The sequence below is a fragment of the Clinocottus analis genome, unplaced genomic scaffold (genome assembly GCF_023055335.1).
Source record: "Clinocottus analis isolate CAN_PGR_092001 unplaced genomic scaffold, fCliAna1.0.p SCAF_9, whole genome shotgun sequence".
Taxonomy (NCBI): domain Eukaryota; kingdom Metazoa; phylum Chordata; class Actinopteri; order Perciformes; family Cottidae; genus Clinocottus; species Clinocottus analis.
Window position 1 is genome coordinate 19,332,494 of NW_027176251.1, and position 12,138 is coordinate 19,344,631.

A 12,138-nucleotide genomic window follows, 5' to 3' on the forward strand; every position below is an offset into this window, starting at 1 on the left:
GGAGGGTCGGACGTTGCTCTTTGTAAATGAACAAGGGGCAACAGTGTCGAGTGACGACGCTAGCAGTAGCATCTTGTGTTGGTACCTGTGTAGTGTAGCTTTCAGCTTGTTCATGAACTAATGCTGCAGCTGCTCAAGGAAAGCAAAGTTCAAAGAAATGCAAACCAAAGCCTTTCTACTGTGAGTTGCCATGTAATTGAAAATGGATAATATATGACTTTTGATGTCATACATTGACCAAACTCGGTTATTTAAGGTTTCAGACTCGTCTTATCCTACATTCTGTTGGATTACAGATGTATTTATTCATCACTCAAGGTTCCGTGTTCAAAGCAGCACTTTTGTCTACACTAGATAGTAGTTACCATGGTTACGGTATAGTAAAGACAAAATCAAGTAGTCTGAGAGTATGTCCTGGTGATAGTTGTGTCAGAATGAGAACGAGGAAATGGGCAGAGGCTCGAGGAACAACTTGTGCTTTTGCATTTCTTTTTTTTTTTTGCCATCAAAGGTTTGAAATGAATCAGGATCCAATTTCAGCACACGTCACAGCACCTTTTGCAAATCACTCTCTCATTTAGATATTTAGTTATTTTAAGTGGGTCACGATTGCGATTTAAAACCTAAAATTAATGGAAAATAGCTTTTTGATTTCTAAACCCATTTTTCCTCTGTTGTGTGCGCCCGAAGAAGAGAAGAACACGCGTAAAGAGACACGGCGTTCCTCGCCGCCTGCATCAGCTGCACGGGCCTCAGATGTAATCATGATGACCCTGTTGAAATGGACTGTTTGGGCTGCAGTACATAAGACTTTGATGAAGCTCTAAGAGAGCTATTGAACATAATTGTGCACTATATTCGTAGCCTTGTGAAGAGGAGACAAAGTGCAGCTTTAAATGAAGTTCAAGATGTCCCATCTTAAAGATCAAAGCACGTTTTTAATGGATCGCGTCAGCTGAAATAAGCCAAAATAACTGCAGATCCTTTCCCCGGCTGTTCTCTACTGTGTTTTTTTCTACTCTCCTCTACGAGTGTTGGAAATCTGTTCTCCTTAACAACAGCAGCGCTCACAGCGAGACATTGTATTCCAACATGTTGACAATGAGTCGGGGGCAGAGTGAGTGACTCTCGATTTCTCACAACGTTAACAAATCTGTTATGTCCCCACTTCCTTTGTCATCAGCATAGAGCAGTGCATGTATGTACAGTGTATGTATGCACGAGCAAGTATTTTGTGTGTGTGTATCACGGCCTTGAGATGTCTTCTTCCTCTCAGCTTTAGAGCTCCTTTGTTGTTAAAAACACATCAACGAGCCGCACTGGGTGACATGTTCCTTTATTACCATGAACTTTTGTGATGTAGTTTATTTTGACCTGACCTCACGCACACCTTCCTGTCGCTACAAAGACTCACTAAAGCACCAAACGTTTTTTGTGGGCCTGATTAGTTCTTTGGTGGGAACCAGTGAGTTCACTGGGTTTTATGATATCGCCAGCATACATCTTTAAACGAGAAATTAACCTATAAAACACAATTGAACTATTATGTAAATTGCTAATTATACACCGGCAATTATCCTACAGGAAATATTCCATTATGTGAGCCAATACAGTTTTAAGAATGTCCAACCTTTAACAATGTGACCTTTTTGTTCGGAGATAAAGAGACATCATTTTATTCAGTTGTTGAGTTCAATTTGCCAGTCGATGAGTTTTATTCCTGTGGAGTATCAAACGGGTTGGTCCGGTAATGAAGTACTGTGCAGCAGATGAAGTGCATCTCTTGTGTGGGTTGAGAGAAACGTATATATCGCTATAGCCTTTAGCTTAGCAGGGCACAGCGTCTACAGTTTAGGCCGTCTGTCTGTGACTAAATGCCACAGGTCATGGAGACTCAAGTCGAGTTCACCTTTCTTCTGGCCACCTGCTGATTAGAGTGAAGGGGGTTGGCCCTGCAGCCAGCAACACTGCTCAGGCTCACTTAAAGTGGACCAGCTATTCTCATTTTAGTGACAAGCCTCACCTCCAAGACTCACTCAGCCCCCCCCCCCCCCCCCCCTCACTGAACAAAACGACACTAATAACAACCTAGCACCCTTCTCTGAGGAGTTCCCTTCACTTTGTATAGGAGGAGGATGGATTAATTACAGCGAGGCCACAGAAAGGGGATAAAAGCTGCGGGTTGAGCACATATTTCGAGCTCAGAAGTACATCCAGCCTGGAAGACTGAACTATCAGACTGAGAAGGTTGGGGAAACATGCATATCTGGTAAATCCAAAAGAGTTTGAATTTGAGAGATTGCACAGCTTACAGCCAAAGTTTATAAGCCATGTGGGACTAGTGAATAGAGAAAAGGAAAGGAAAGGTTGGGGTTTGGTGTGTGTGTGTGTATGTGTGTGTGTGTGTGTGAGGTGGGGGGGGGGCAGGAGGTGGGGTTTATTTCTATGAAATGAGGCCAATTCCAGCTAATCTGAAGGTGTATTAAAGTTGCATTTCTATCAGGTCATGTGAAGAGATTTCTCAAAGAGAATGATTAGTCAGATTCACTGCAGCTCTGCAGCACTCCTCTATCTCTCGTTCACTTAAACCTCTCCACTTTCTGTCTCTCTCATCCTTTCATTTTGCCTGTTAGTGTCAGTACATTTACACAAAGTGGTGGAGTGAAAGGGGGCTGTCCACATCTAACAGGCCGGAGTGATGCCACACACTGTAACCTTGGTTGTCTTCCGCCTCTCCTCAAGGTCCCCGCTATTTCTTTCATCATGTCCTTTTGATGTGTCTGCTAGAGTTTAGGGTGCGGGGGTTCTGGCCTCACTTCAACCTCTTTTCAAGTGTATGAAGAAGAGAAAGAAGTCTTGAAGCATCACGAGTCGTGGCATTAAGAGCTTATCTACTGTTAGGCTGTCACGTTTGTCCTGCGGCCTTCATCGAGGTCATTACACAACGCTTAAGACAAGCAATCTCACGTACACAGTGACTACCAGCTGGGGGAATGGGTTCAGCACATGGGAGCGTTGTTTTAGACTAATCAGATTCATGTTCGAGTAGCAGAAAGGGATGTGTCTGATTGGTATAGTTAAAAACATATCTAGTCCACAAACAGGAGAACTGTACCTATAAGGAGTAACTTGAGTTATTAGCATAGTATCTGTGTGTACCCAGGTCAGCCTGGAGATACAAGGATCCAACGCAATGATTATGTTAACTGGAAATGAATTAAAATGTCAGTCGCATATGAATGTGGCCTTGCTGCTCTGCACTCACCATGTACACTCACCATGTACACAGTACACAATATAGTGTCGCAGTACCACGTTCTCCGTAGCATAGTTACATATGGTAAGTAAGAAGCTGCAGCATGCTGCCGTACTGTCTGTCTACCAAACCTTTTCTCTAACCCGTCTTGTGATTTATTGCAACCCAAAATGATGCCGCTGCCTTGTATTTTTATTTTCCTAAAAATAAAAAAATAAAAAGGATGTTAAAGTGTAAGCATTAAGTTATGTGTCATCTTAAAGTCATTATTTCAAATGTGCACATGAGTTAGCTGTGAAAACGTGATTGTTCAACCTCAATATTACAGGGAATACAAATCTGTTCTGTCATGGAAAGATATAACAATTACAGTGTTGGTAAATATTAGCAGTTTCTGGGCAATTTTGTCAGCAGCCGATGGCCAGGAAGTTGGAGGAGCATCTGAAACTATTTGGCAGGGAATTGAGTCTTTATGTTAATCTTACTGCTTCCCGCAATAAGGGGTGTGGGTTATGATGATGTTTGATCCTAAACGATTCAAATGTCTCGCTCTACATGGCCCATACATGCAACGTTGCAGCGACATACATGTGTCCCCAAACCAAACGGGCTCGGTCGTGAATAACATGCTCACGTGTAAACAAACTCACAGTTGTTGTGGGTCAAAGAATATTAAGTGGAGACTGGTCCTCATTGTTCTCCGATGTTATGTTTTATTTGGAGTGAGCGCTGTGCCGCTCTCGCTTTAAAAGAATTGCCTTGTTTGTTTGAGGGCAGCCGGTGATTTGGTATCTTAGGAGGAAATGTGGTTGCGCTTGCTCTTATGGATTTGGTACGCAGTCACCACACCCGTCCTAATTTAGTTTGAATGAAAACTGAACTCATGGTGCACTATTGTTATGGAAGTAAGGAGTAAGACATTTCCTTTTTAAATGAGTGCTTTGTGCTAAATCTCACGTATGCCTGTGGAGAGCACCAAATGTGGACCTTGAAAAGGAAGACATTTTAATGTTTAAAATATAACAGTCATTTGGTGTGCTGATTTGTAATGGAGGGTTAGGCTCTACCGTTTCAATCAGGAAGATCAGTTTGGCTTGTGGCCGTGATCCTGCCTGAAGAAAAAAAGAATGATATGATGGTGTTGCCATATCGCCCGCCCTACCTGCGATGTAGCTTTGTGCTGCTAACATTTAATTATTAGCTTTCGACAGTATTCATTGGAAGCGGGCTAACCCATAAGGGAGTTACCCATGAAACCCTTCTCTCCATAGAGATCCTTTTACCTGCAGAACATGGAGTGGCCGTGAATGTCGGGAACTTCACATGTGTCATATTGAGCGGAGACGAATGCTGTTTGAGGCTTTGTGCAAGGCAGATGGCCGCCCACCCGGAGCCTGGTTCTCCTCCAGGTTACTGCCTGCTGAAAGGGAGTTTGTCCTTGCCGCTGTCGCAGAGTGCTCGCGCACGGTGGCAAGTGTTGGTCGGGTCTTTGTAAATATCATAAAGAGTACAGCCTGGAAGTGCGCCGTAGGAAAAAAGTTCCAGGAGATAACTCCTGTTATGATTTGGTGTTATATGAATACAACTGTGAGTTACTTCTGCAAGTCCATTTACAACAACCTGATCAGCTGGTTTGATCAATCACATTCATGCTTATTATTTCTCTGGGACTTCTCCGGCTCAGGCTCAGGAAAGTAACGTCCAATTCCTAATCCCACCCACTAAGCTTTGATTGGCTCGGTTGTTTTTCTAAACAAGGAACCACTCGACCCCTTTTGAGTAAAGAGAATCGGAGATATGTGCAGTGATTCAGAGACCTGGAACCGAGGCAGCAGAAAGCTGCAGTGATTGGTCAAATCCACAAGAATTCCTTGTTTTATCCTTTTTATTTCTTTTTATTATTTTTTGTAGAAATAAATGTGCTGAATTGAAAATCCAGGCAAAAGCTGTTTATTCTTGCAATGGACTAGATCACTGATTATCGGAAGGATGCATCATACTTGAAGATCATGTTTGAGTTGAAACTCAGCAGAAGCAAGAGACCGGAAGCTAATAATCCTAATAAATGTGAATCATGGACTTACTGCACCCCTCTACCAGTCTATTGTGACTTCATATTACTGTATTAAAAATGTATTATTTTATTTCCCCCACCAACCACTAAACAGAAGAAAAGAACAGTTGTCATTGTGAGCCGCATTCTCAGGAGGACTAAACATCATGGCATGCACACGCACACACACACACACACACAGAGCGCTGCATTGAGAAGGTTTTCATTACGGTTTCGCCTTGACAAGCCGTTAGTTGTTCACATATCGCAATCTAGTAAATGTCTTTCTGTAACGTCCCCACTCCATCTTCCTCCCACCCACCTCTTCCTCCCACATCCTCCTCTCTTCATGGCTGCGATAGTTACCATGGAAACAGAAAGGGTTTGGAGGGATGGTGCCATGTGGATGCCAGCATGCGGGTAGGTGGCATCCTGGGACTCACAGGCCCTCTTCCTTCACTGTCCAGAGAGGAAATATCAGTTAATGACATCCAAGAAGGCGCAGCCTCACAGCCAGACGGTTTCCTGTAAAGGTGGAACCAGACGAACAGGCGCGTGGTGTTCCTTTCGTAAAGTGGAGTCCCACGCAGAAAATTTGAAATGGCTGCTGAGGTGTTTCAGCCCATTTTGTCCTTGTAACACCGGGTTTAAACAGAAGAGCACTAAAAAATGAAACAAAGTTTAAAGGCAAAACCGATTAAAGGCAACTGAAAAACAGCCATTACCTGAATGTCAGGCTGCATTGAGCCACTTACTGTAAGGATGCACATGCTGAAAGAGTGTGCGACCCGTCAATGCCAAACTCATCACTCCCACTACTCTCATTACAGAACATAAAAGGGCCTTGTCCATCCATGGGAATGTTCTCTGTTACCTTTATGTTTCAGAAGCCACCACGTAATTATGCAGGCGTGATAAGGCAAGAAAAGGGAATTGTGCTCTGAAATGACTAATTCATGCTCTTGAATTTACTTGTTTTTGCTCTCAAACAGAATAAAACAGGCTGTGTGTCCTAGTATCTCCGTCCAAAGTCCAATCAAAGTGCATTCAATCCAAGTACTTAATTTAAATGAGATTCATGGCCCTGACAGCCCGGACCAGTAAAGTCCAGCACTCCCACTGACATCACACCATCAGACATAGTTTATCTCTGACCAAGTCCAGAAGAGTGGAGTCCACGAGCTCTGAGGATGGACATGTGGTCCTCTCTCTTTCCCCTCATGAGCCTGAAGCTCGTGGGCGTGTTGAGCACTTAAAGAAAGGTTCACGATTCTTTACTTAGGGACCCTTCAGCTTTTCCTCCCTTTAGGACAGTGGTTCTCAAACTGTAGGGCGCGCCCCTCTAGTGGGCTGCGGAGGTATTACAGGTGGGGCGCGGGGGGATGCAGCTTCTTAAATAAATAAATAAAAACAACAACTTTTTTTTTTTTTAAGAATCCTTTATTAATCCCACAGTGGGAGAATTATTATCTGCATTGTACCATCCTTAGTAATTAAGGAGCTTTGTGCTGCTGTGAAGCTCTGGGGCTTCAGTGCCTTGCTCAAGGACACTTCAACATGAAACTATGGGGAGGAAACAGGGATCCAACCAGCTTCCTTGGTAATTCTTTCTCCAAATATGAGTTATTTTTTTGCACATATATAACTTTGTTTTCATTGTTTTAACAAAGTGATTGCACATGTTATTACTTTTTGTCAGATGGAGCAATCTGGTTTACTTGAAAGGGATTTACATTTTCTTTAATCTATTAATTAAAAAGGCATGGACGGAGGAGCCTCAAAAAGTTGGACCATTTTGTTCCAATGTTGTTGGGGCGGTGGAGCCCAAACTTTTTTTCTTCTCTAAAGTGGGGCGTGACAGAAAAAGTTTGATAACCACTGCTTTAGGACAATTTGACTTTGAGGTTAGCTTACATTTGTAACTCCAGAGTGCACTCTCTTTCATGGGGACCTTCAGGTTTTAGATCCTAATCAACTTTATTGTCCCGCACAGTGAACTACGTTAGTCCAACACTCCAGACATGAGGTCAACATCCAGCCACAGTAAAAACAATCAAAATAATGGCATTCTATACACAACAAACTCCTTATAAAACACATTAGATCACATTGAGACAGAATGAACAGCAAAGTCAAATACGGTGTAATATATTTAAAAGGATCTTTAAAATGTCCCTTTACAGCTGTAACAACACATGGCATTAATGCAGATTTGTCCAAAAGAGAGCCATGGATGTGATGGAGTATCTATCTCACGCAATTTTGAACATCCCGAGAGGGAGTTTTTTATTGCTTACTAAAGTGTACGGGCTTAAAAGATCCATCCAGATTTTGTAGAAACATTCTTCTTCCTCTTTATTGCAACACAAAGTCGCCAGGTTTCTACTATTAGTTTAGTGATGAATTACTGAAAAGAGCAGTTCTTACAGGACATTATGCTGGGGGTTTTCTGAGCAGGTTTATGAACCCATTCTCTGATTAAATTGTCACCTTTAAGAAACATCATCTCAAATGAATTGCGAAGATTCAGTGGATGTAGATGATTGATTTCAGTCCTGCTGAGATCGACGGATAAATGGGCTAAATAACACCATCCAGCCAAATAATGGCACGCTTTCTCTGCACCCCCTTGTGTGTATTTGTGAGGCAATTAAGAAGGCACTTTGGCCTGTGCTCCATTTGCCAGAGCCTCCATTTAGATTAACCAGTAGTTCCAATTAGGACCGGACGCTTCCTTTTCTGTGAGTACGCCAGCCTCTAATGGCTGGATAGATTGATTTAAATGCAAACTAGAGAGGATTTAATGAACTGCTTTTACAGAAAGGGTTTAATTAGAATTTTGCACACACACACAGACAGGTTGCCAAACAGTTCACACACCATTAATTATACATTGGTGTGTTTTTCTTAAAACGAAAGAGTAAAATTTCACTAAAATTATAGGCACTAAGCAGAGTGCGGAGACGTTGTCTGTTGACATTTGATACAGATGAGATGTGTTGATACTGGTGAATATAATTAGTCTAAGAGGAATGCCAAAACACAAGAACATACAGTAGTTAGTATGCTGTTGACAGATTCCAACATGACCGTTCCTGTGGATGTAGTGGATCACAGACTGACATTGACATACATCTGGTAAACGCTGTAGAACTAATGTCGGCCGGCACACACCATGTGAGTGATGTTGCTCGCCTGTTATTATGCTGCGATGATTTAGGTGCTTCTATCTGCATTGTAATGAGCGGAGCTACGGGCAATTGGGCATTGATGAGCCGTGAGTCTGAGAGCATTCTGGAGGGATTGTGGTTGTGTTGCTCTGGGTTTTACACCGTGTGTCATCCAGCTCAGTCAGCAGGGAATAGTGGGGGAAATTTATCTCGGCAATCATCTCAGAAATAATCTCAATATTTCCTGCGAAAAGAATTCCAAGACTGTATACGTGAACATCTGGCAACGTCACACTTTTGCTAGTGCCAATCTATTTTTGGACAACTTTTAGAAGGGTATTTAGAGAGTTCAATAACTAGACCTCCATAAAGTTAGGTGACACACGAGACAGCTCATTAAGTGGTCAAATCCGAGTAGCAGAGGTGAACATATCCTAATTTCAGTCCCTGTTTGGTTAAAGGGCAGGGTTTTGGAAAACCTGTTAAACAGTTGACCAATTTTCCACTCATTGGAAAGACATGGGGAGAGAGTCAAATGTCCTGGAGAACCTTGTGTTGTCCTGGAAAATGATCTAAATATGTTCCCACTTTCCCTCAGCTGAGAATGTCTCAACAATCTATCGATCGGAGATCCTTAAAACGGATAACACAGCCAACGGAAGAGCCAATTTATGTTCAGCATCGTGTCAACCTTCCAATGGACCTGATGATTCTCATTAGGCCGTTGTACCCACTCAATAGTCGGATGTGTGTCGGGTGTTTTAGAAAAAGTTGAATCATGAAGAATAGGGAGCCCGGGTCAGAACAATGAGCTGGAGCAAAAAACACTGGCTAAACGTCGGCTGAACACCTGCTGTCGGTACTTTTTTACTCAGCTCTGTAGCGATGTCTCTTCAAACATACTGTGTTTGTTACAGCCACAGACAGCACTTCTTTTAAGTCAGACTTCCAGACGGAGGGCAACATATTAGTGTGTGGTGTGATCCTCGTCTGTCATACAGATGATCCTTGAACATGTCCTGGAAAATGATCTCTAGAAAAGAGTTAGAACCCTGAAAGGGGAGCGTGACCCTTTTCAATCCCGTCTTACGCCAACAACAGTATTCTCACAGGTACATTGAACGTGCTATGTGTCTTTGAATGTGTTCCCTTCGTACACACTTGTCACAAAGAAAAACATTCTTAAAGCAAACTCAATGTAAGAGATGCAAGGCCCAGCTCCTCAGTCTGTGCTAAAATGCGTTCTTAAGTTCAGTTGAAGTAGAAATGAGTCTTCAGCCGTCTCAGTAAGACATGTCAAGTTTTAAGAAGTCAACTCGTACTGGAACAAAAGTCCCTCTTTGTCTCATTAACGTCTCTGCAGCTCATTGTTTTCAGTTCATGACTGTTAATAAACAGACAGAAACTTCACATTTTATAGCAAGCGTTGATTCACAGAAACTCAACACTTGAGCATAAAAGCTTACTGTAATAAATGAAATGGGATTCTCTGCCTTTTCAACTAAAGTGCTTCTAGCAATCGGTGAGAAAACTAACATTCACAGAGGCACTAAATCCAGGTCCACCTGGACACCATAACTCAATGAAGGGAACAGAAACACTGTCCGTTTTTACGACTTTGACATTAACATGATTTGATCACATGTTCGTCTTTTTCAGTTGTGAATTCTCTATCTCACTACTGCATTTTATTTCTTAAACTGCACTGCAACTTGTATGCATTTTCTTTTTTCTTGACGGTTTTAATGTTTTCTTAACTGTTTTTAAATCTGCATCTTGATTTGCTTTTAATGGTTTTATGTGAAGCACTTTGAATCGCCTTGTTGTAGAAATGTGCTACACAAATAGACTTGACTTGCCTATTCTTTTATTTAAACCAACACCTTTTGCCGTGAGTTGTAATGAACTGTTGGAACACCCTGTTGACCCGATCCTCACGTCTCCATGTGTTTCCAGATGTTGGTGACGACTCCAGAGAAGTGGGACGTCGTGACCAGGAAGAGTGTTGGAGATGTGGCTCTCTCCCAGATTGTGCGTCTCCTCATCTTGGATGAAGTGCACCTCCTCCATGAAGACCGAGGACCAGTACTGGAGAGCCTGGTGGCTCGGACCATCAGACAGGTTAGTCCTGGTCCCCCTCTGCCTCTGATTGTGACTTTATGTTACATCCCTCTGTCTTCTCCTGAATTAGTTTTAATATGTTTGTAAGTTAATTAAAAAATGTTAAGCTGGCCATGAGAATGGATTTTTTCTGTAAAGACGCGTTCTCTGTTGTCATGTACTTGCTATAAGTAAAATAATTACATTTTAGAAGCGTACTTCATTCCATTGTCTGTCTTTGTTGTCACAATGGAAGGGGATTGTTACACGGAGTCAAGAGGCAACTCCGGCGCTGGGCGTTGTTTGACTTTGTTTCATACTGGCCTAGAAAATAATCCGGTTTCTGCACTCATACCAAAACAATATGTTTCCAAATTATAGGATTTATCAATCCAAACGTTTGAGCCAAATTGAAGTAAGCCAGTGATTGATAACAAGAGAGTCGGATTTTGAAAACCCCTGAGTATGAAATCCAATGCTTACTTTTGGCACTTCATAGTTTTGGATACTCGGTACTACAGATACATACATTAGTACTCCATCCGTCGTTGGGTTGAATACCTATCTCCACTAGGACTAATGTGCTGAACATATTCTCTCCTTCAGTATTTTTTCTGTCAAGTTTCACTTTTTATTCACTGTGTGACAAACAACATTTGAAGCTCAACAAGCAGACGGAGAGAAAGAGGCTCACAGGCAGCACTGCACTTCTCATCATCATCTCCCTATTGCATTTACTCTTCCCACATTATCCACAAAACGTCCCCAGAGCTCTCTGTTAAACACCCGACTGAAGGCTGGAAAATGAGACACAAAGGGAGAAGAGAGACGAGGGAGTCAGAGTGTGTGTGTGTGTGTGTGTGTGTGTGTGTGTGTGTGTGTGTGTGTGTGTGTGTGAGTGTGAGTGTGTGAGGGAGAGTGAGTGAGTGAGTGAGTGAGCAATTAGTTCGACTATGGAGTTATTCAGTATGTTCAGGTGAATGCAGCTCGCTAGTTCAAGGAATTGGTTGTATTGGTTCCGGGGATTATAGGTATTAGATTTATAAATCTCAAGTCCCAATAACATCATAACATATCCTCACACTACCACTCGGTGGAAATATGTTGATGCTGATGATGATTTTTGTTCCCTAATACTGTCCTTCAGTAAAGACGTCAAGCATTTGTACTCTGGTTGTTTCCATTTCCACTTGTACTTTACTACTTTTCTGAAGGAAGTATTGTGATTTTTACTCTGCGACATTGGTCTGATGCTACGTTCACATTAAGCTCACAATACTCACGCAGAATCATTTGGAAGGCGAAGGTAAATCTGGCGAGTGACTCTGCAGCAGCATGAACTCCAGATAAACAGATACTTCGGTGAATCCATTGCAATAAACACATACAAAGGATGCCGCAATAACTACATAATGTAACTGATTTTAGAAAAAAAGTAGACTTTATGGTTTGTCAGGTCTGTTCACGCGACAGACACTTTTTAAATGCTGATATCTATATCCTTAATATACATAGAGGTCTTCTAGGATTATAATAGCTGAAGAATCTGAGAGAAATTT

At 42.1% G+C, this 12,138-nt stretch overlaps 1 protein-coding gene across 2 annotated transcripts in view; it reads left to right on the plus strand.

Moving 5' to 3' along the window:
- The window catches only part of ascc3 (activating signal cointegrator 1 complex subunit 3), a 140,706-nt gene that overhangs the window by 58,052 nt on the left and 70,516 nt on the right, over positions 1-12,138 (plus strand). For both annotated transcript variants that reach the window (XM_068569664.1, XM_068569663.1), the window contains exon 11: positions 10,436-10,600. In XM_068569664.1, coding sequence (XP_068425765.1) covers positions 10,436-10,600 — 165 coding nt within the window. The remainder of the gene's footprint in view (positions 1-10,435; positions 10,601-12,138) is intronic.